The sequence below is a fragment of the Lissotriton vulgaris genome, chromosome 6, assembly GCF_964263255.1.
Source record: "Lissotriton vulgaris chromosome 6, aLisVul1.2, whole genome shotgun sequence".
NCBI classification, from domain to species: Eukaryota; Metazoa; Chordata; class Amphibia; order Caudata; family Salamandridae; genus Lissotriton; species Lissotriton vulgaris.
The window spans coordinates 1,284,080,749-1,284,106,274 of NC_141694.1; the positions used below are offsets into that span (position 1 = coordinate 1,284,080,749).

The 25,526-nt window shown below is 45.1% G+C and overlaps 1 protein-coding gene across 2 annotated transcripts in view; it reads right to left on the reverse strand.

Annotated features, from left to right (window-relative positions):
• Positions 1-25,526, reverse strand: part of FNDC1 (fibronectin type III domain containing 1) — a 1,121,378-nt gene that overhangs the window by 824,044 nt on the left and 271,808 nt on the right. For both annotated transcript variants that reach the window (XR_015296657.1, XM_086927416.1), the window contains exon 3: positions 21,275-21,364. Coding sequence is in view for 1 of the 2 variants with exons in the window: in XM_086927416.1 (XP_086783542.1) it covers positions 21,275-21,364 (90 nt within the window). In the remaining variant the exon portion in view is untranslated. The remainder of the gene's footprint in view (positions 1-21,274; positions 21,365-25,526) is intronic.

Sequence of the window (25,526 nt, forward strand, 5' to 3'; positions counted from 1 at the left end):
AAAATCACAAAATGAATTTGAGTAACTTTTAAATAACAAAATGACACCAACATGTGATTTTTAAAAGTTTCAAGTAGAAATAGAGCGAAAAGCACAAAGTGAAATTGTGAGTCAATGGCAGAGGTAGAACATAATCTAGGCACAGTTTGGCGCTGAAGGTGATGGAGTGTGGGTCAGGTACACTAACAAGGTTCATCCTGGTCAAAAAATCTGTATTTAGTTCCTAAAGTCCCAATCCACCACATGAATACATTTTTAAAGCCTCCCAGGTTCTCAGAGGAGGCCGTTAAAGACTCACTGGGTGTCAGGCAGAGTCCTCACCATGTCCAGCTGTCACAGATCACCTTGGCGTTTGCAGGAAAGGCCTTATGGGGCTAGCTGTACAGCTTGAACATGAGGTCAGCATTATGACGCTAAGAGTTCACTTCTTTATCAGGGATACAAGAGGGAGAGCAGCCCTAATCTTCTAAACTATTCTAGGCAAGGCTCCAACAGCAGGTGCACCCCTCTTCTGATCTTCCTCAGGTCCAGGAGTGTTTTGAAGTGGGTGCCTGAAGATGCCACATTTATGCCTGGCATGAGCTAGTGGGTAGGAATTACATTTTGGGATTCCCTATCCAATGGGGTAAAAGTTAAGTTCTTGGGGATAACCCTTTACTCTTCTGGAACTTTCAAGATGCTCAAAGTCTTTGGCCCATTCAACTTGGTCTCTGTAGGCTGGGAGTGAATGTGAGGAGTGTTCTATGGTAACCCCAGTGTGCTACCATGTGTAAAACCAAACTCCAGTTTGATGCAACCCCTGTACCCACAAAAACCTCAGAGACAGAAGTCTGGTACAGGTATAACAAAGTTGAGGTTTCAGCAACCAGAAAGGGGATACACACATCTTATTTTGGCATACTGTTCCCATCCTTTCAAGTGCACCTCCAATGTCATATGTAAACCTAGCAGACCTGTCAAACAGGCTGTGCCATTGTAATGTCAAAGGAAGTTCCACTGTGATTTGGGCCTGACTGGCTGGCAGGTCCAAATAAGGGTTCGAAATTCTAAACAAATGTTCACTGGACTTGATTCTTTTAATTATCGAAGAACTGTCTGGAATACTGGGAGAATTAACTAGGGAAATTGACGAAACATCCACGGAACTGTCCAAAATGTTATCCGAAGACGAACTCAAAAACATTCTTGATAACATCCAAACACAGATGGATAAACATACCAACGACATTAACGAACGCAAGATTCGCAAGTACAAGAGGGATACTCTTGATTATAAACTCGGAGAGGTTTATACATGGGCCGAAGTCTACGCTCAAAAAAGACGCAACAAACCATATACCTCACAGACAGACACTTCTTCATCGGACAGTGATAACAGTCAAAGAACAAGGAGAACCAGACCAACAACCACAGAGTCCGAAACAACCATGGCACAACAGCCAACGACCAGTCAACAGACAGACCCAAGTCCTTTTTTAGAACAGGGCCAAGCACAAAAAGGAGACCCCGGAGAGGACAAAACAAAAGAAAAAGAGACAAGGAAAGATCCACCTACCACGAGAAGCACCACGGGAACCATCAAGGACAAACAGACCAAGAAAACACAGAACAACTAGTCATTAACATCAGTGACTACGTACTCACCCAACATGAAACTCAGCTTTTACAAAAGGGAACATCATTTGTACCCACGACCGATTCTAACACCTTGGAACTGGAAGTCAGTTTCTTTAAACTCATGCGCAAACTCCGACTACGCCACTTTTTTGACAACGTGTTACCACCCAATCCGAAAACTGAACCGGATCAACTACAGGGACTGAGACCACACAGCACATTTCAATCACCAGTTAGTCACAAAACATTGGATCTATTCGAAAATAGAGTCAAACAAGACCTACTGAAAATCAACTGCACGAACAAAAAACCAAGAACATCACACAGAAGGATTTAAGCACATTGAGAAAAATATCTACCAATGAAATGATTACATGTGTAAAAGCAGATAAGGGCGGAGCCCTCATAATCATGAACTCGAATATGTATGAATCCAAAGTGATGGAACATATAAGTGACACGACAACATATATGAAACTGGACAATAATCCTACTATGGAATATATGAAAACTCTAAAGAATATATTGGACAAAGCACATGAGATGGGAACAATCAATGAAAAAACCAAGAATTTTCTCACCAAGTCCAACCCCAAGAGCCCTACTCTAAGAATGGTCCCCAAGATCCATAAAAACTTAAGGGACCCCCCCATGAGACCTATCGTCTCTACATGCGGGAGCCTCCACGAACCAATAGGGCAACTATTGGATAAATACCTCCAACCAATGGTACAAACAATGAGAACATATACCAAGGATACCACACATTTCATTTCGAAACTGATGAATCTGAAGCTAGACACAAACGAGGAACTGATCCTATGCACAGCCGATGTACGTTCACTGTACACGTCGATACCCCACTCCCTAGGGATCGAAGCGATTGAACAGTCCTTACTTAAATCGGACATGGACACAACCTTTCAGATGTTCTTGATGGAACTTATGCTGTTTACGCTGTACCAAAGTTATTTTAAACATCATGATACATGGTACCAACAACTCGTGGGAATGGCAATGGGCAATTCAGCGGCTCCCGCGTATGCGAATATTTTTATGCAACAAGTGGAAGAAAACCACATACTCAACAACAAACAATGGACTGATCACCTATTACTTTTCACAAGATACATCGACGATATTTTCATCGTCTGGAAAAGCACACAGGAAGAATTACAACACCGACTGATGGAATTTAACCAAATTGATGACAGAATACAACTGACATGGGAAATCTCCAAAGACTGCGTTAACTTCTTGGATGTTAGAGTATCTATAAAGGGCCAAGTGTTCGAAACCGATTTATACACCAAACCCACTGACAAGAACAATATGTTACACTACAGCAGTTTCCATGAATCCAACCTTAAAACACACTTACCATTTTCACAAATGGCACGAGCAAAACGGATCACATCAAACCCAGACAATGCCACAGAACGGATCAAAGAAATTGCAGTCAAATTTCGAAACAGAGGTTATCCGGAAACCATTATCCAAGACTCCATACAGAGGATCAATAACATAGAGAGACATAAACTCCTACAACCAAGCCCAAAAAAAGAACAGACACGCATAGTGGTCGTTTCTAAATTTTCAACTGCTACTAAAAAATTCAAAAGGATCATTCATCAACACTGGTCGCTACTGAACCTGGAGCCTGACTTCAACGAGATTTTCCAGGAACCTCCATTATTCGCGTTCACAAGATCACGCAATCTGGGAGAACTTGTACAATACAAACCAAACAAACTTGTCAACTATTCAGGTACCAAACCATGTTTCAATTGTGGAAACTGCAACAGCATTATACGAGGTAACTCAATTAACCACCCAATGAAGGGCCACAAAATAAAACTCCAGGTTAACGCCACATGTGATACCAGCAATGTCATCTATGCTCTAAAATGCCCATGTGGAAAACTATATATCGGTAAGACAGAACGAAAAATTAAAACTAGACTTACAGAACACAAATCTAACATTCGCTTGAAGAACACTAAATCCGCACTGGCAGTTCATTTCCATGAAGAGAAACATAACATTTCCCAATTAAAATTCACCATACTGGAAACAATCGACAAACAGGAGGGTAGAGACAACACCAAATTCCTCCTCCAAAGAGAGAATACATGGATCCAAAGACTGTCCTCACAGAAGCCATTTGGGCTTAACGAAAGAATTGAACTCTCTTGTTATCTTTAAAGTTGCCCACGGACTGAGCTAGTAATTCCTGCGAGATTTAAGGATCATTTACTATTATTTTTCAATCCTACCTTTTTATTTTTTATCTTTTTATTTCATCACCTTTAAACCCTTTGTATTCATGTTGATTGAATAGGCACAGGATTGGCTCACTAGATTACCTCATTTCCTTACACCATCATTACTTGGCGCGTAATTGACCACATCACCCCACACCCGCTCACCACATATTTCAATTTCACCACCTCCGTACTAACCACCGACCCGCACCGGGTTTTAGAGTTAACCCTACCTCACGCTAATACTACACCGGCCCTTTAACAGCAGAGTACACTCCCATCCTCTTCCGCATAGCACACGTGATCGCGTCCTTTTAAGATACGAAATGCGGTCTTTGGCGTTTCCGCTGGGACCAGCATTCACGAACGGAGGAACCCACTAACAACACACAAGTTAGTTTGACCTGGCAAAAAACCGGCAATCACGTTCTCGCGGTTAAACTCTTGACAATTATTTAACCGGTGACTAATACACTTCTCCCGATACTTTGACTTACAGAACTATGCGCACCTGATTAACGCGATACACGTAAGCCAGGCTCCGCCGACTTTACTTGTTATATCTTGTGCACGGGATCATTCGGGTTACATTAAGGTGAACCCTTTAAACGCAAATCACACTTTTCTCCAGCGCTAATACCCACCTTGACTTGAGGTCGTGTTTTTAATCATGTGTTTATCAGTGTTCAACATGCACTTTATTGGGATATTATTTATGATATTTACGTTTTCGATTACAGTGTCCTTTCCCTGATGAAGGGGTGCATGACAACCCCGAAATGCATTGGATGTACATAAGGATTGTATCGGATTGTGAAAATGAAGAATGTCAATGACTTAAACTAAAGAAACGTATGAATAAATCGAAAATTGAAATCATCACCAAAAGTTTTTGAAACCTCTGTGACACGTAGAGGGATCATAGTGTGCATACGAGGATGGGACCAGTGGCTCACTGACCCCACAACTCTAGATTGTTACGCCGGATGTCGAGGGACGCCTGACATCACTCGTATAGCACCTAACACCACAAGAAAACCTTCAATTTAAATCGCTGTGCGCCAGCCCTACCCACATTCCAGTATAGTTTCATTATGTCTGCACGGTTGTTGTTTCTTCTGCCCTGTGTCTCCAGCCATGCACATTTGAATGTATTGTATTATTAATGTGATGACCATCAAACCTCTCTTTCAGTTAATAAAAAGAATTTAAAAAAAATAATAATACAGTATGAATAGAATATAACACACTAATTGACATATTGCAGTCACAACCTGCCTGACAGGTTTGTTTGGGTTTTTCAAATGACACTAGGGCCAAACTTCAAAGAGGCCTCCTCTATAACAAGTAGGACCCTTATTTGGACCTGCCAGCCAGTCAGGCCCAAATCACAGTGGAACTTCCTTTGACATTACAATGGCACAGCCTGTTTGACAGGTCTGCTAGGTTTACATATGACATTGGAGGTGCACTTGAAAGGATGGGAACAGTATGCCAAAATAAGATGTGTGTATCCCCTTTCTGGTTGCTGAAACCTCAACTTTGTTATACCTGTACCAGACTTCTGTCTCTGAGGTTTTTGTGGGTACAGGGGTTGCATCAAACTGGAGTTTGGTTTTACACATGGTAGCACACTGGGGTTACCATAGAACACTCCTCACATTCACTCCCAGCCTACAGAGACCAAGTTGAATGGGCCAAAGACTTTGAGCATCTTGAAAGTTCCAGAAGAGTAAAGGGTTATCCCCAAGAACTTAACTTTTACCCCATTGGATAGGGAATCCCAAAATGTAATTCCTACCCACTAGCTCATGCCAGGCATAAATGTGGCATCTTCAGGCACCCACTTCAAAACACTCCTGGACCTGAGGAAGATCAGAAGAGGGGTGCACCTGCTGTTGGAGCCTTGCCTAGAATAGTTTAGAAGATTAGGGCTGCTCTCCCTCTTGTATCCCTGACAAAGAAGTGAACTCTTAGCGTCATAATGCTGACCTCATGTTCAAGCTGTACAGCTAGCCCCATAAGGCCTTTCCTGCAAACGCCAAGGTGATCTGTGACAGCTGGACATGGTGAGGACTCTGCCTGACACCCAGTGAGTCTTTAACGGCCTCCTCTGAGAACCTGGGAGGCTTTAGAAATGTATTCATGTGGTGGATTGGGACTTTAGGAACTAAATACAGATTTTTTGACCAGGATGAACCTTGTTAGTGTACCTGACCCACACTCCATCACCTCCAGCGCCAAACTGTGCCTAGATTATGTTCTACCTCTGCCATTGACTCACAATTTCACTTTGTGCTTTTCGCTCTATTTCTACTTGAAACTTTTAAAAATCACATGTTGGTGTCATTTTGTTATTTAAAAGTTACTCAAATTCATTTTGTGATTTTTATTGTTTTTGCATTTTGACTTTATTTATGCAGGTAATACCATGGTGTAGTAAATTGTGCCCAAATTATTAGGTTTTCATGGAGGAAAGGCAGATCAGAGGGAATCCCCAACTATTGGCGATATAAACGATGATGGTCGACTGTTGGGATTTAATGCTTTCTGCGATAAACAGGACCCAATTGCTCGACTGGCTGCAGGTGTGAAGAAGATCTAGCCCGACTTACTACAAGACTAAGACAATCACAGGATGAACCAAATGATACTAGGGCTGCTGGTTGGTTGAAAGTTGATCTCAAGTCCATATTCATTTGTGTTACCACGGAGGAGCAAATGATTGAATAGTTTGAAAGCAAATTGGGATAAGAATCTTGAGGAGGAATTTGGGGAACTGTCCTGGCGTAATGTTTTTAAAAACTATAGAACGCTCACCCACAATGCCAGGTTAAAATTGATTCACTGTAAATGTGTACACAGAGTATATATGATCCCGCAACTACTATACAGAATATACCCTTCTTACAAAACTAATTGCCCCTGATGTCAGACTGAATTTGGTTCTGCTGATGCCCATGGATACACAGGTTTTGGGTGGCAGTAGTGGACTGGCTCAGCATTTTGACAGGGTTAACACTACAACTAACCATGAAACTATGCGTATTGGTCCTAGTATCTAAAAAAGGAATATGGAGGGGCGTGGCCAAGATGGCAGCTGGATAGGACACAAGATCGTGTCCCTCCGGCATCGCCTTTTCCTAGCTTTACATTGCGACCCATTCCTGGTCTCTAAACGCAGGCTGGGGGAACTAGAGGCTGGCGAAGAGCAATGGGTCCCAGATGTGTGCCTTGTGAGGGCTCTGATGCCCCTGCTGGCCCGATCCACATTCTAGTGGGACAGGAGCCTGGGCCGGCTACGGGACGTACGGGGTAAAGACTGTTGGAGGACTCCGGATCGGCCGCGGGACGTACACCTCCAGGGCACTGATGGCAGGAGGGTCCCCGAGGACCTAATGTTTTGTACCTAACAGGCGACAATATTCGAGGGAGGCGCCTGACAAATGGCGGGAGCTCTGGTCAGCGAACCCACAGCTCCCGCCATTTTGTTTCACAGCAGCACCCAGCGGTGTAGACGGAGTAAAAGAGAGGTCTTGCTCCTACGATATAGGGGTCTGCACATGAGAGGTGGCCAGGTTGAGCAGTGGTGCACCCGATTACGGTGCTTGGCACATCAAAGAGCTGGTGGCACAGATGCTGAGCACTGCGGACCGGCAGAAAAATGAGGAGCAGACATCTTTGGGTTGAGGCTGGTCGATAGAGATCACCAACTGATTGGGCCTCCAGAGGTGAGGGGAGCACTGGATGGTTTGGATGCACGCTGCCCTGTGCGTGCTTACTGATCTAACCCTGCTCTGGAGAGCATCAGTGGCCCAGTAAACCAACGTGGGGCTGGAGACCTGCAGAAAGAACCAGTAAGGCTGTGAGGCCTAACTGCATAGTGCAAGGCTGCCCTGGCGGACTCCTTTGGTCCTGAGGTCAACTGGCAGAGCGGGTGCCAGAGGGAGCGATGAAGGCGTGGGGTAGACCGGAGAGTGCATCTTACTAGACTGGCACACAGAGGCACCCATAAGCCCGGGGCGAAAGGGAGCACCGCTAGTAGCAGCCACAGCTAGAAGATATAGGCCCTCCCTCATAGTGGCTGGCCACGCTTGAAGCACTATCAGAGGGGGACGAGAGACCTGACTGAAGCGTACAGGCTGCTCCACACAAAGCGCGTAGGAAGACATCCCAAAACAGCCCTGAAAAACTTGAACACAGACCAGGCACAGGCTTTAGCTGCAGCGTTTATACGATTCCAGTGTAGGGCTTTGGAGACTGCATTCATGGTAGCAAGACCCATCGCATTAGGGCCTAATGATGAGGCGGCACCAGACCAGGGAAGAAGGAAACCTCTGATCAGTGAAACTGCCCATACATTGGATCACAGGCGTGACTGCAGCCACTGGTGAAGTTGTAATCTAAGAACCCGCAAAAGTGGGTCAGAAGCGTCTGGTCTCTTCCTGAAGAACCCTAGGGTGAACGGCTGGAGTGACAACCGAGGCGGTCCTAGGGCAACGCCAGGGTTACATCATTGCCACTGGACTGAGTCAGCACCATGGTGGCAGCCCGCACGAAGAAAGATAGGACCCTGAAAATGATGCTCCGGAAACAGCCTGGGTCCTACAGCTCAATAAGCACTACACCTGTGGATGAGGGACCGGCGTAGGCTCTGGAGGAGGGCGGTGGCCCAGCCACTAAGGCCTTTTGCCGGGAGGAGGAGCTCCACCAGATGCAACAAGATCTGATCCACCGGCAGGTACAGCACTTAGACCCGCAGGCACACGCCGAAGATATCGAGAATCGCTCTCGGAGAAATCACGTATGGATTCGAGGTGTGACTTGGCAGGCGGAAGGAGACGATCTCAGGTCTTACATCTTGGCCCTCTTTCAACATGTTCTGGGCGACGAGGATTCTAAAGACACACAAATGGACCGGGTCCATAGGGTGGGCCTGCCTAGAGGGGATAAAACTCCACCACTGGACATTCTAGTTTGTGTCCATGACTTTCAGCTCAAAGAACAGTTAATACGAAAAGCAAGGGAATCTCAACCTGTCCAGGTTCGAGTTCATGCCCCTGCACTCTTCCAAGACCTGGTGGCATCTACTCAAGAGGCGAGAATTCAGGGTGGTCACCTCCCACCTTCATGAAAAAGGGATTCTGTACTCATGGGGCCATCCCTTACTCATCATCTTTAAGCACCAAGGGAAACTGAGACAGATTCGCTCTTTCGCCAAAGTGCTCGAAGTGCTAGGTATTGAGAGCTCGGCTGCAGCGGAGCAGACAGAGGGATCTAGAGAGCGATCCGCCCAGAGATCCTCATGCTGGCAGTTGGACAGTAGACATGTATCCCAACTAAAGATGCACCCAGAGACGATGGCCAAAGAACGAGAGGCGGTGCTCGCTTCCCTATCGCAGCCCCTGTGGCGCCCCATCTCCCCCTGATTTAGATAGTCAGTCTGCTCCGGAATGGGTGTCTTGGAGAGATGCTGGGGGGGCACATAAGGATGTTTCCTGATCCCTGCTAGCAAAACGTTATCTTGCTGCACGATGCAGACCAGGTACTTCATCACACAACTCGTAGACTGAGTCATGACCCCGTGGGTTTTCCTCCACAGACAAACTTTTGTTTATTGTTGTTTTCAAGGGTTGGGTTACTCAAGGGTTTTTCACTGTCTTTGAATGTTGTAGTTTTTCTTTTTTGGGGTTTGAGCACCGCACCAGTCAATGCTCAGCTGTTTCTCTTCCCCGGTCCTCAGCTGCTCTCAGAGTACTAGAGGGCCGGACAGTAAGATTAGTGCGCTTCAGGCCTTAGCCTCCCTAACCGCCCGCTATGAGGAAGATTCTTAAGATCGTAAGCCTTAATGTGCGGGGATTAAATAACCCGGTGAAGAGAACAACCATGCTTTCTCTGCTGGAAAATTTGGAGGGGGATATTTGTCTTCTTCAGAAGAATCATCTCCTTTCTAGGGATACTGCACACATGCACTCTAGGCACTTCCCACAACAAGTTTGATCCTCAGGCCCGTCCAAGAAAAATGGGGTGGCAATCTTAATCAGTGCACACTTCCCTGGCAAAGTGATAGCTACGTCTGCAGAAATAAAGAGGCGTTTGCTGGCGATTCGGATACAATGGGGAGGTACATGCATCACACTAGCTTCTCTTTATGCACCCAACACTCAACAAAGCTCTAACAGAGGTTCTCACATCTCAAGACACAGCGATACTGAGAGGAGGGAATTTTAACTTGGTGATGGACGCAGACTTATACAGATCAGGACAAAGTTCGACGCAGGTTTGGGCATTCTCCTCCCGGGGATTAGAATGGCTGGCAGACAACAGATTACTGGACATATGGCAGACTCATCACCCTGGGGTGAAAGATTACACCTATTATTCCGCAGCCCACAAATCGTATGTGCGAATTGACCACTTTCTTGCTTCCACCTCCTTAGCTTGCTGGTTAATAGGCGCTACTATTGAGCCCCGGTCTTTATCTGACGATGTGGTTTTTGCATGCGTTAATCACTGTCAGCATTCCTGCACAACTCATCCAAACAACCCCCAGGTTGCCACTTGTGGGACGGTCTCCTGCATTGGCCAGCGACAGTGAAGGGCAATAAAGAAAAATCTGTTGAATATCTGCAGATTATTTATGTGGGGTCCACATCACTGCCACTGTCTTGGAAGCCCCAAAAATGGCAATACGCTGCGAATGTATCACAATCTCTGCGGCAGAGAACAAGGCCCCGAAAGAGAAGCGCCGAGAACTAGAAAAGGGGGTAGCGGAAATGGAGTCCATCCATAAAAGAACAGGGGCACCGAGGGTTTGGAGTGAGCTAGAGAAACATCTGCTCCTTTTGAAGCGCCTGGGTCTTGATAGGGCCGAGCATGCATTTCTTCGACTCCGTCATAAATTTTATCTTAGTAGCGACATATGTGGCAAGCTCCTAGCTCAACGACTGAGGGATCCAGATGATCAAAGAGCCAGACAGGGAGGAGATTAGTGTAGACGTGCAAATGGTGGAGGCCTTCAGATCCTTTTACCACACTCTCTATACAGGGCAATATCCACCGGTACTAGATCCTCTCCTTTACTTAGAGAACTGTGCGATCTCTCCTCTGCCGAAAGCTATGGCGGAGCAGCTTGACTCTCTTGTTCGCATCAAGGAGGTAATATCAGCAATATCTTGCTTGAAACTCGGTAAGTCACCGGCCTCAGATGGATTTTCAGCCCTGTTCTATAAATCCTTCTGCCATGAGCTAGCGCCCTTTATAACTAAAATATTGAATTCCTTCTTGGAGACAGGGCGTGACAGATTCCATGTCAGAGGCAGCTATCTCTGTCATTCTGAAGACCGCCAAAGACCCTAAGGATTGCGGGTCCTACAGGCCCATTTCTTTACTAAACATCATTGAGAAGCTCTTCTCCAGCATCCTAGCAGCGCATCTAAATCCCTTCATGGCAGACTTAATTGACCCTGATTAAGCAGGTTTTATTCCCACCAGACAGGTGGGGGACAATACGAAGCACCTCTTTCACCTTATGGATAGGGTGCAGAGATCACGCAGGCACACATTTTTTTTATCAATCTACGCCGAAAAGGCATTCAGCAGCATAAGCTGGACTTACCTGTTTGATACCCTGCAATGCTTCGGGGAGGACTACATCAAATGAATTAAATGCATCTATAAAGACCCCAGGGCTTTCGTAAGAGTCAATGGGACTAGGTCCACTACTTTCCCGATCTCACGGGGGACACGGCAAGGCTTCCCATTCTCCCTCTTATTTGCCCTATATATGGAGTCGATGGCTCAAAGCTTAAGGGCCAACCAACAAATTGAGGGCCTGAAATTCGGTGTGGATATTCACACGGTCAGCCTGTACACTGATGACGTGATTCTCTCTCCCACCAATCCTCAAACCGCCCTGCCTGCTCTTCTCACGGAGAGGCGTTCGGGTTTAAAGTCAATTTGACCAAATCGCATATCGTAAACTTGTCAATCCCTCAAGATATGGCAGACGGCTTACAGCACCAATACCCATTCCAATGGACCCAGCAGGACATACGATACTTAGGCACTCGACTCGCGCCAACAATTGCACGTACTGTGTCACTAAACTATGCGTCCTTGCTTGAGCACACAGCTAAGGTGTTGGACACTTGGGCACACCTACGACTGGCTTGGTTTGGGAGAACTGCGGCCTTCAAAATGACAGTTCTACCCCACACTCTTTACCTATTTTAAACGATGCCCATGGCCCCGCCACCGTAGGCACTTGCCCAACTACAGACCCTAATCAACAAATGTGTGTGGGAGGGGTCAAATCTCGCCTCTCTCTATCCCAAATGGTCCTCCCGAAAAAAAGATGGGGGAGCTGGGCTTCCTTTCATCAAAAGGTACTATCAAGCATTGTGCCTTCAATACATCGTGGAGTGTAACAGACCACTGTCTGGTAAGCATTGGAACTTCATGGACCAGGCAGTGGCTGGAGATTTAGTTGCCTCGCAAACATAGAGCCTGGGGGCTGTACTCCTCTCCAGTTACCTCCCCGACATTGAGGACATGGGATGCGGTGGCTACCAAAAATGGCTGTACCACTTTTCCTCCTGATAATCCCAATAGTGGACAACCCGGACTTCCCACTGTGTCAACCCTCAACAGTGTTCCAACGATGGAGAGAATAAGAATGCAAGAGACTCTGATCTCTTTTTGACACTGAAGGGCTAATTCCGTTCGACCAGCTAAAATGTGGCTATGGTCTCTTAGAGACCGATGAGTTTGCATACTGCCAGGTGTATTATTGGGTTACAGCATCCTCCGACAATAGAAGGGTGTCCCGACCTCTCACAACATTCGAGAAATGGTCAGTATGTAAAAAAGACGACCAACGCCTTATCTCCAAATTTTACTCTATGCTCACTCCAAAGCACGCAGGGCAATGCACAAAGGCTCAAATTTGCTGAGAAATGGAATTGGGGATGCCACTAACTGCCAAAGAATGGGATAACATACTCTACCGCAAGCACCACACAGCACACAACACTGCAGGGGCAGAATCCGCTTTTAAGGTTTTTTTGTACTGGTACTATACGCCAGCGCGAATCCACAACTGGGATAAAGGCAAATCTGAGCTATGCTGGAGGGGTTGCGGAATGTCAGGAACTTTAGTAAATTTCTTATGGCACTGTTCAAAACTGCAGCACTATTGGACAGAGGTCCTCGATAACATTGACAAGGCTTTTGGCACTTCTATGCCCAGACTTCCGGAATATACCATTCTCGGGTCGTCGCATCCCCGTACTTTTCCTCTACATTCCTTGAAAGGCAGACAGATAGCACTAGCCTTATTAGCTGTGAGACAAGTCACTCTAGCCCAGTGGGGAACAGCCACTGCCCCAGAATTTAATGCATGACTACATCGACTCTGGCAAATCCTCGCTATGGAGCGATTGTCCCTAGTAGTGGAGCAGAAAGGGGAGGTTTATGCTGAACTATGGGCTCCTTTTCTACCTCTCCTTTCCAAAGAACTAAGAGAGATCACGTGCCCTAAATATCTCCAAATTCCTAAACTACTGCTACAGGGCACCTCCCAAACCACCACTATAGCAGCTAATTGAGGACGTCTTTCGCAAATTCCTTGTGACCAGGGGTGGTGGGATGAACGGGGAGGACAGACTGCTGCGGGGAGTGGGTGGGGAGGGTGAGGGCGGGTTTGGCTCTGGGTGTGTTCTTCTTTCACTTGTATTTTTGTTCATAAAATTAAGGAGTCATTGTCTACTACGCATTGACATGCCTATCTAACACTGCCGGCCCCAGGGTTGTAGGCATACAACTGTCTAACCTGATCAGATGTACGCTCTGCCGGCCTGTGGATGTAGGCAGAAAGCTGTGTTATTTTGCTGTGACTCTTTAACAATAAAAAAGATTAATTCCATATAAAAGGGATATGAAAACTATGGGGAAAGTTGTTGAATTGGGAATAGTCCTGGCCAATTAAAGAATATTAAGAGAGTAACTCCAAATATCCAGCATTGGGAAAAAGAAATTATCAAATGGGTAACTGCCGAATGCGGGGTACACAGATGTGTGAGTTGAAGCATGTTGAATTGGAACAAAAATACCCGATAATGATGCACAGAATGGTTAATGTGATGAAAATGATGCTTGACAAAAACATATCGATATGTGGAAAGAGTCTGCTTTACAATTATGGACAACATTTGTTGCTAGCAAATTTGTGTGCTGAGGGGAACGTGAGCATCTTGAATGGTATAAATGCAACGGGTGAAGGAATGTTTATGGTAGTATATATTTTTCTTTTCCTTTTTATTAGTCTACAGAAATAATAATACAAATATATATTTTAGGAATGCAAATACAAGAAATAACAATTGCATCCCTATTAGTCATTGAAACATCCATATATTGAAATGGAGGTAACATTGCACAGATTTACAAGATGACAATAAAATCACATTCAATTGATGAAGAAAACCTATTAGTCCACAGGATCCAGGATTGGTCAAAAATTGCTGTGAAGGACTGGGTGTGCTCTGGGAAATTATTAACCAATACTTTGACAGCCACCACATTCTGTCTGCACCACTTCTGCTGGAACGTGCCTCTCCAATATATATTTATTGAAATCAATACATTTAAAATTAATATAGGAAAATGCCCAAAATGCAGATCAAAATAATTTAACACACATGATTGCCTCCTGCTTGTAATCTGATGATTTTTAGGTGGAGATGTACTTGGAGCTGGATCAAATGTTGGGGACAAAGATGGCCACTAATTTGTTGATCACTTACCCTTTTAGCAGTAAAATGGATGAGTTTGTACAGGAGGTGATAATCAATATAGCTACATGACCAAAAACAAGAAGATTTCCAGACCTGATCCTCACATATCTTCATATGTTGTGAAATGATTACATTGTGAGAGCTGACATATAGCTGATATTATCTACATGTAAAAATATGGATTACCCATCTCTGTAGGTTGCTTACCCTTTTAAAATTAAATGATCGACCACCCCAAAAAGACATTCTGGTATATTTTATTATACTTTATTTACTCTTTAATCTCCCTTTCTTCTTTTGTGGGGTTAATGCAATAGCCCTCTAAATATAATTAGTGTCACCTAATAAATAACTAGTATTTATCGAACTCACTGATGAAGTTTGGTGACTACAAAAAGGTTGGATACTTTCCTAATGAGGTCCAAGTATATTTTAGACTGAAAATATTGTATGACAATAGAGGGCTTTGGGCAAGAATTGGTGCTGATAATAACACCAAAAGAGAGGTTCCTTCAGGAATTGGAGAACCAGAGAAAATTTACACAAAGGTATTGGGGAGTGGGACACTAGGGGGGAGATTAGCATAGCGCAACCCCTCGTGAAGAGCGCTACGTTGCGTGACAGGGAGGGAGCAGGAGGGAGCCACATCTTCAGAGATATGGCTTTCTTCTCCCCCTTCCTTGCGCTGGCGCTGATTTCAGCTGTCGTGCGCCACATACACACCTGAGCGCCATAGCGATAGGGCGTGTGCATTAGTCTAGCAAAGGTTTTGTACAGGAAGGGTACCCTTCCTGTACAAAATTCGGGGCCCATGCATGATGCTAAGTTTTTCCCACTTTATATGCATGCTGCACAGTGCAGTTTGCATGCAAAGTTGGAAAAGTAAGGAGAAATGAAAGCATTTCTTCTTCCTTGCACCTACTTGAAAAGGGCACAGTTTTCTCACGCTAAACCCAATCTACTTTATTTAGTAAATTGGGTTTAGCCTGAGAAACCGTGGGTAGTTGCATGGTAAGGCCCATGCTCCAGCCTTGATACACTCCCATCCCATGGCACAAAGTAATGCAAACCAGTGCTCTGCGCTGCTTTGCATTACTTTTCTGTTATTTCCAGCGCTAAACAAGTTTAGCACTGGATAGTAAATTGGGAAAAGACTGCACTGATTTGCTTCACTTTTGTAACGCAAACACGTCGTTAAATCTTAATAAATCTCCCCCTAAATGTCTGTTCACATAACTATGAAGGAGAGACAAAGCCAAGATGTCTAGCCGAGACAGGCATGAGATCCTGAGCAAGGAGTCACAACTTCAGAATTCTCTATTCCAAAGTGGTTTGCAAGATTTATGTTGCAATCTCTTGCAAAAATACCATGAAGAAAACTACATGGATGGACATAGCCCGTGTGACTGAATAACTGAACTCTCAGTGCATTCTGCCTTGAAGCATCCTTGTTTTCAACTTTGAGGGCAGTCACCACAGACATTTAAGAGCATGACGCGGAAGAGGAGTGACAAAAGAAAAGAGGGGCACATAAAGAGCCACCAAGGGGTTTGGCATATTAGATTCTGTAAGAAGAAAATGGCAGTATTAGAAAAATGAATAGAAATATTATCCCCTTTAACGGGTCTTCAGTAGCATGCTCTTCACCAAGAGCTTCAGTTACACACAAAAAGCAGGACTTATGATTCGGGGCCAAAGAAATTGAAGGAGTATTCCACCCCCACGCCTATGCTTTGGAGATTTTACTTCTGTGGAAAATCTTGGAAGGTCGGAATTCTTCTCTGAGACAAGCAAATCCATGTACAAGACCCAAACCCTGGGGTCTAGTATCTGTTGGGAAATGTGCTGATTACGACAAATAAATATATTTGGCTCATTTGTTCTGCCTATCCCTTATTTTTCCTTGGACTGTATCCTGACATTAGGGAGAGCAAATTCTGCATAATTAAAAGTTCCAAGGAGTAGGCTAATGCCACTAAAGTCAGACTGACACCTGGACCCATGTCCCAAAAGTCAGAACATGTTGCCTCCTGATTCTCTGTCTGCACACAAATCACTTAACTTTCCACTGACTTTTTGACTACATCTTTGCCTTTGACCCTGAATAGAGCACCGCCTCATTATTAGGTTTATGCTACACAAATACCACATACTTACATACATACAAACGTCTAAGAGAATAAATAGCAGGAGAGCTGAAACAGTACAGTGTTCCCTCCCCGCCAGTATAATGGTCCACCTGTCTGATTTGAATTCAGCAAGTAGTTTGACAATGGCGTAGACTACACTGTCTCTGCTGTGGTCAAACACCCCCAACACAGGTTTGGCTATATATCTGCCCACCTAATTTAGATGTCAGCCATTTTCCAATGCCCTAACCACCATATAACACCTGGCAGTAAGGGGCACTGAAAAGTGCTCAATGCCCCCCACACCATGGAAGAAAATTCCCATGGCGAGAATAGCATTGTTTTTTTTTCCTACTATAAGATTAGCTTTTTGAAAAAAAAAATAGTGTGAGTTTGACAAACAGCTCTGTCATTTTGACGATTTGTCTATCAAACATATGATATATTGTGAGGAAGCGCCAGGATGGTGGTTCCTGTCAATGTTTTAAATGACTGCTGGGCCAGTGGTTATTTACAAATGTGGTGGGTGGCACATCCGTCAGGGCAGCGGGCAGTCCAACAAATATTAAATGAGGCCCAAAGTTTGCGATGAAACAACTTTGCACCTTATCAAAATACTACATAACCAAGCTGCTGGGGTGTAGAATTAACAAATAATTGCAGCACCAACAGAGTTATGTGTCCTCATGGTTGCAGATTTATGAACATATCCTATTCACAAATTGTCTCTTAAGTACCTCAGGAAAGATTTGCCACCCCCAGCTTTCCAGCAGTAATACTATGAAAGACAACTGAGTTCTCTGTCTTTTCAGTTAGTTTTCTTTTTGGGCCACAGCTATTTCTCAATGCAGTAATTGACACATATGTCCAGACACCTATATCTATATTTTAGGTCATGAGCAATTTGGGATAGGTTTGTGAGACATATACTCACTATAAAGCCTCTGGTATACAATCAACAAAATGCAAAATCTCCTTGCCTGGCAACGTTTTATTGTTGTACTGACTTTCAACTTTTGCTCAGTTTGTTCACTGAACTAAGCGTTTATTATATTTACTTACTTATTTAAAGAGTGTTATACAGTGCAAGCGTGACCCAAGGGTATCAGAGTGCTATACAACCATTCAAGTATACAAATAAAAGAAAAATCAAGCATACAAATCTTGAGTCAAACCTGCGATTGATTGAAATAGAAGTGTCAGTTTAAGAAGAAATGTGTCTATCAGAAAGGCTTCCACCACTTTCTTGAAGGAGGTGGTTGAAGTGATTAGCCTCATCTAAAGAAGTAGAGAGTTCCAAATTCGTGGTGCTGCTCTTGTGAATGAGAGGTTGTAGGTTTTCTTCTTTTTGAATTTTGGTGGTGTCAATAACAGAGAGCAGGGGATTAGAAAGCTCGAGTTTCTGGGCGAGATACACTGGGGTATTTTGACGCATCATACAGGCTATTTTAGGCTGAATCTGTACCTCATATGGAAGCCAGGTTAAATTCAAAGGGGGCAGTGTGATGTGTTCCCTTATTCTAGACCCTATGGGGAGAGGATCTGTATCTACACAGGCAGGATAAAGAACTTTGGTACCGATGCAGCAGTATAACAAGTTGGACTTACCCATCAACTCCCATAAGAGATGCCCCTGAGGGGGTCAATGGAGTCGCCAGGCACTCAAGAAACCCTTCAACACGAGACTTGGACCTTTAGGCCACTAAAGCCTATAGTGGTGGGGTCCCCTAAATTGACTTTCTCTTGTGGGTGTGTACTGGAGGATTCTGGACCCCTACCTACCACAGCACATCCTTGGTCTTCATAAGTGTGCCATAAATGGCTTCCTAAATGGCGACGGACAGGAACAAGAACAAGAAGGACCTTTATAAGAGAAATTCTGTCTCGCGCAAGCTCGACTAGACAAGACTGGAGCCAAACCCCTGAAGGCTCATCTGTGCGCAACCAGGCATCAGAAAACAAAAGGTGACTTTCAAAAATAACAGGTGACGCATGGTTTCAAGGAGGAATTGTTTAAGAACCTGCAAAATTATCTTCAATCAATGAAAGTACAGTTCAACAACCTGTCCAAACTCTCAAACAAGAACTCTTTTACCTGGGAGATATAGTGTCCTTGTTAGAAAACACAGGAGACGCGCTGGTAGAGAAAGTGCAGGTTTTGTGGCTGGAACTACTGTTACTTAAGATCCAGTTAACATCTTCCCTATTCGACAACAAGAATCGGTCAATGAGGCATAATATCTATATAAAAGTAGTCGCACGAACTGCAGAGGATGGAAACATGAAAATCTATGCTAAATGATGATTGTTCCAACATATTCTCCGAACCCTCAGAGCCAAGGAGATTCTATTTGACCGCACCCACTGTGTGGTGCCAAACAAAAGCAGGGGAGACCGGCCACCAGACATCTTGTTATGCCTGCAATACTTTCAACAGAAAGAATCTATCCAGGCAGCAGCTAAAGACATGATCCAGATTACTTTTGTTGTTGGCCACAAAATTGTTTTAGATCAAGACCTGTCGGCCATCACTTCGAGGAGGAGACAGGAGTTTAGTTTGGCCACATAATTTTTAAGAAGCAAAAAAGTTAAATATAACTGGAATCCCCCCTTTCACATCATCTTTACTTGGGACAGCATTCAATGCTAGCTGCGATCCGTGTCCAAAGCTTGACTGCTGCTCTCGAGAATACTCAAGTGTGTCAATGAGATCCAGAGGAGTCATCAAAGGCCTCCTCACTGCAAGCAGCCAAGACAGAGTCATAACAACGGGCAAGGAGCACATGGAGAATGCAAATTCTTTCAAAAGAGACATTTGAGGGAGAGTGACAGGCCCTATTGACCCACCTACACAACTGAATCAAGACCCAGGGGTTTTAAAGGTACTGATCATCGGCACTGGGACTCACATCGAACCCTCCATGGGTTCGGGGTGGGGCTTCCTGGACACACACATGGAACTGAGCTAATGGTTGGAGGAGCCGACAATGGAACGACCAGAGAAGGTGTTTGGGGATGAGAAGAACAACATTCTTATTATCAAAAAGAATGTTCTTGGTCCTACAACCACGGCTGGTCACATCAGGGGTGCCGATGTTCAAAGTAATTTTGTTAAGAGGTTTATTATAAATCATATCAGGAAAAAAGGGGAGTATACTCATAACCTTGCTGTCACGGCAGTTAGTCACACAAATAGAAGCTTTGCAATAGCCATCTGGCGATAAATAGGCCACAAAACATATGATAAAGATCATGAAGGACCAGGAACACATACTACTGGGACACATGGCGGACCTTAAGATGTGGATCCTCAGCGCTACAGGCATCAATGCCCCAGTCAAGAGGAGAGTGACTCCACTTGCCAGGTATGCCTTCTCCAAGAGACTGACCTTAGGCACTGCTCTGAGTGGTTTATGCACCAGCGGTTACCTCAGATAAGATAAGCAAAAAAAGGCAAGGTTGGTTTTCCTACTGTCAACTACATTAAGGAGATAGTTGGAGGGGGATGTACCAGAGATCCTGGATAAACTGCTGGGCTCTAGAGTATCATGTGGGGATTACAATTTCACAATAATTGTGATATACACACCCAGGACTGGCCCAGGAATGATTCCTTAGACACGCCATTCCACTCATACTGCAAACTCCAGATAAGGATGTACTTACAGAGGGTGAACTGAACCAATGAAAGGGACAGAACAGTGCAATGGGTGAAGCAAGTGGGGAATATCACCTCTACTGGCAAAGACTGGCTGAAGGAAGTAGGGCTCATCAAAGCATGGCTACATCTACGCCCGCTTACTAGAAGCTACACACACTTCTATGCAGCAAACCAGATCTTTAGATTGCGAGGCAATTCAGACACAATCTGCAGAGAGACACCATTCTGATCGACTGCTGTTCTTTCTAACCATGCTGCGGGTGAGCAGAGTGTATGGACCCATGGGTCCAAACAAAGCGTTATTCTCTATAGCTTTATTCTTAGTGGTTACTTCTCACTCCAGACACCATATCTCTGGAAGGGGCAGATTTAAAAGCTCCGGCCTATCAGTATTGTGTGCCAGCACCCCTAGCAGCAGCTCTCACTCCAAGCTACCACATCAACTTCCCAAGCACCAGAATTTAAGAGTGGAGGTACATATGAGTGTACTGCTGCATGCTGCCGCTGCCAACCCTCCCCATCTTAACCGTTCGCTCTGTGGGTGTGAAGTCTCTCAGGAAGCTGTAGGAAGTTATGAAATGCACCAAAATCACATTTGAAACCAACTGAATGCTAATATTCACAAGGCCTATGGTTATATTATTGCAAAATTCAGACTGTGAGAATCGGTATCTATAACAAAAAAAAGCGCTGGCTCTCTTAAGGTGAAATTGATGTACTCTGGTATCGCACAATTGTCCACATATGTTTACTTATTGTACACAGTGCATACGCATTAGTTTATATCACAGAACGCTAAGCACTTACCTGGGATTTTTCGTTTCGTTAAAGAGGCCCGGTATACAGACTGGCTCTTCTCTGGAGAATTCATTGAGACCACATGTACTGATTCAGATGCTGTAAACAAGAGGAAAATCAAAGTGGTTTTTTAACAGCATGTATAAACAACCATATACTCGCATTGTGTACCCTGACCTAGGGCTAGTGCCATTTTACAAATTACACTCGAAAGGCTTAACTTTTTTACCATGCACAAAACCAAGCAAACTTCAACATGGGGATGTATTACACAAAGTGCCCCTGGGACGCAACGGGCATTTGCACCCGCTTTGCGCGCCCCTGGGGCAATTTGGTATTACAGAAGGGGCCGCAATCGCTTGTGCAGCCCTTTCTGTAATACTGATAGCACTGGCGCGCATAAAGCGACACCGCTACCTTCAGGCGGCATTCCCTCATTTACATGTGGGCATGCCCCATACAATTGAGGGAATGCCTTTGTCTCTGCGTCCGCACCGTATTCCCGACACAGGCGCAGAAGCAAAAAAGCTGTCAGGAGGGGCACTGTTAGTGTGCTCCCTGAGAGCAGCCCTCTGGAGTCCCCAGACATCCTCCTGCAGGCGGGTGCAGTCACCGACTCTCTAATCCCCCTTCCATGTGCAGGAGGGTTGCCGCCTGCACTTTCAAAACACGAAGTGGCTTTAAAGCAGCCACTCCGTCTTTCACCTGAATGCACTACCCCCAGGGTAGCGCAAGTTTGCGGCTGCCCTGAGGGAAGCACATTCATCATCATATGCTGCATTTTAATTCATTGCGCTGGGTGCACCTTTTTAATGGTGCGCTCAGCGTAATGAAGGAAAATGCTCCACCTGCATAATGCCTGGGGTCTCATTTATGAGGACTTGCGTCAGTTTTGCGCTGCTGATGCATCACTTTTTGTGACGCATCGGCGGCGCAAAACATGCGCCTTGTTGCGCCATATTTAAAAAGTGACGCATCTAGGTAGATGCGTCACTTTTTAAACCCCTGCGCCACATTATACCTGCGTCAGGTATAATGTATGCAGAGGGGGCGTTCCCCCGCAAAAAGCCTCGTAATAGTGACGCAGTGAAATCTATAAGATTTCACTGCGTCACTTTTAGGACGCTGTTGCGTCAAAATCTTGCGCCTGCCTCACAGCGGGCGTAAGACTGACGCAAGCCCTTTCACATGGGGCTTTTCCCATGTGAAAGGACACATTGCTGGAGTTGCGTCACTTTTGTGACACACTCCGACAATGCATCACTTTTGCGCTTACAGATACGTCAGAAATACTGACGTATCTGTAACTCCTTGCGACATGATGCGTCATACATTAAATATGGCGCATCATTGGTGTCGCAAGGAGTGCGCATTTAAAAGTGACGCATCGCTGTTTTCACGCAGCGATGCGTCACTTTTCATAAATAAGGCCCCTGGTGTTTAACCACATACTCTGCGCTTCTCTGACACACCTCTAATCCAGTTTCCCAAGCTTTAAAGCCCTCATATAGTGGGCCAGCATTCTCATTTTGAACATTCATACTATCTTTGGGCACCCAGTTTCAATTCAGGAACAATATTCAGAGCTGGCGGTCCCTTATGCAAGTCTTCAGAAGTCGCATTTCTCACATGCATATTTTGGCCAGTCATGTTATCAGTGCATAATATGGCAATTTCTAGACAGTTAAAGTGGCAAATACAACTATGAAAAATGATGCTAGGTTTGGGGTTTTTAGGGTGTATTGTGATGGTAGAAATTGAAAGGTGTTGTAGAGGCACATAGTGGAAAAAACAATATTTTACAAAGTAAAGATAACTGTTCTGAAGCCATTCAAACCTACCAAGCCTTGGGTTAAATGTGTGTTCCTCAAAAATCACTTAAACGTTTTCTGAAAACTGAAAATGTATTCCTGAGTTTAGATGCTATCTGATCTATAGCTATTTCTTTATGACACTATGGTCCACAGTTTCAAAATTGTCATTTCAGCAGTAGGCTGCAAACCACTTTGATTCCTCTCCATCAGATATTCACCTTCAAAGAAAGCCATGGAGGCCTCTATCAGCCTAGTTAATATCTATTATAAAATACTGTTGGACTTAGCTCATTCTTCCAGCATAAATTGTCAAATAATTTTCGAGGTGGATCAGTTCTAAACGTTAACCAGTAGCTGGCTTCGTGATTGGACACTCATCTCTACTGAAGACAGAGGCTGGAGATTGACTTGGTGTGTTTGGACTGAAGCTACGGCATGAGCATTATTATTGAAACCGATAGAGCCCAGATGGTAAAAAAGGATGATTTCATCATGCTCACAATTTTGTTCAATTTAATTTCATCCATTCATTCCATCAGGTAGGCAGAAATCACTGCCTTCGACAGATCTGCCACCACCAGGGTACTACATGAGGCACTGAAGCTTTGGCGAGCGGGTACGATGTTTAGTGTGTTTAGAGGCTACACCTCTATGGGAGACATCATGCTTGACCTACAGCGAAGACCCCGAAGGTTGGGGTGGAGGGACGCGGCATCCTGCACGGCCTGGCTGGTTGCTGGAGGTGCTCCAGCTGTGAGTGCGGCGGACGGAAAGTACAGATGCAGCCGTGGCAGCGGAGGCCAGGTGAGTGGTTCCATGGGTCTACTCGGCGAGAATCCAGCGATGGCAGTCGGGCCATTCATTATCAACGCCCGGTGTGGAGGGAGCACGCGCACGAGGGGATTGGCGCACCTGCTAAGCGGACAGTATCCCGGACTCGCACCAGAGTGGAACTCGGCAGGGGAGGCCTACGCAGAAAAGTGAAGTGGAAGAAGCCCAATCGCTAGGGGTTAGGCTAGACACCCCGAACTTACTAGTGCACCCCCTCCAATGCCCCACCATTATTTATCTTTCTTTTACCCCTGGCGGAGGTCTGAGAGACTGCAAATTTATTTATGTATTTCTTTATGCGTTTTTATAGAGCGCGGACTTTATCCGAAGATGTCAGAGCGCTTCACAATAGGAACAGAACTGATACATGAGAACAATTGCAGGTGAACAAATTACAAAAGCAAACGTTACATTACATGAGGCAAAAGTGACAATCGTGAGCAAACAAAATACAAGAGGTAGCAAACGGTGCATTACGGGAGGAAAAAGTGACATGTCTGCAAGTTACAAAAGAGTACAAAGTACAAGTAAAGGTATAATACTGCAATAAATGGAGGACACTCAAACAAGAACAAACGTTACCAGAGGCGCAACTAGAGCCGAATTTCAGGGGGGTGGGGGAGCTAAGGAAACATTTCGGGGGGGGGGGGCTGAACCTTTAATCAGTAGGCAGAGTGGAGCTGCAGGGGCTCTTAGAAGGGGGTGAAACAACTGCAAGGCCTAATTAACATTCAAATGGTCTCTTAAAGACCTGTGAAACGTTCAGGTGCAGCTCTGTGTGTGCCCGGGATCTGTCTCATCCCGTGCTGCCACAGACGATGGGGGGGGCTGAAGCCGGGTGAGTCCAATGGGTGTTGCACGCCTGAACGTTACGTAGGCAATGGTGGCACTTGTGCAAGTATCGAAAGCAAACAAAATGTAAGAGGTAGCAAACAGTGTGTTACAAGAGAAAAGTGACTGCGCATGTTACAAAAGAGTACGAAACACAGGTAAACGGGTAATACTGCAATAAATGGCAGACTCTCAAACCACAAGAACACACTGGGAAGGCACTTCCATAGTCATGGAAAATAGAAATTTTCTATAATAAATTCCTTCAGATAATAGAGAGGGCATGAATTTAATTTGGAAGTATGTTTGAAGGAGGAGAACTTTGAGGTCAGTTTTGAAGGCCTGGGAGGAGTAGGTGGTCCGGAGCTGAGGCGGAAGTGAGTTCCAGATTCTCACTGCGGTGCCTGAAAAGGATTGGGCCATCGATCTTTCCTTCTTGAAAGTGGGTGGTTCAAGCAGTACAGAGTAGACAGTAGCAGGTGACAGGGTCGAGCTGGGGGTAGAGCGCGGCTTCACCTCGCCTCCCCGCTGAGCAGGAGTGAACCACCCAGTGGGGCCCTAGCCTCTGCCCTGACGAGGGGCAGATCTGATGACACGCCACCCCACAGAAACGTGGGAAGGTGGGAGCACCATGATGTATGCCTCCATTCACTCTCATTGGGAGAAAGTACTGGCAGCCATTGCAGGCACCAGGGCTGCTCTACAACAGGACATAGGAGCAGTGTTAGTAGGCCTGGAACTTTTCCAGGCGGCGCACCATAGCTGGTAGATCGGGTAAAGGGAGT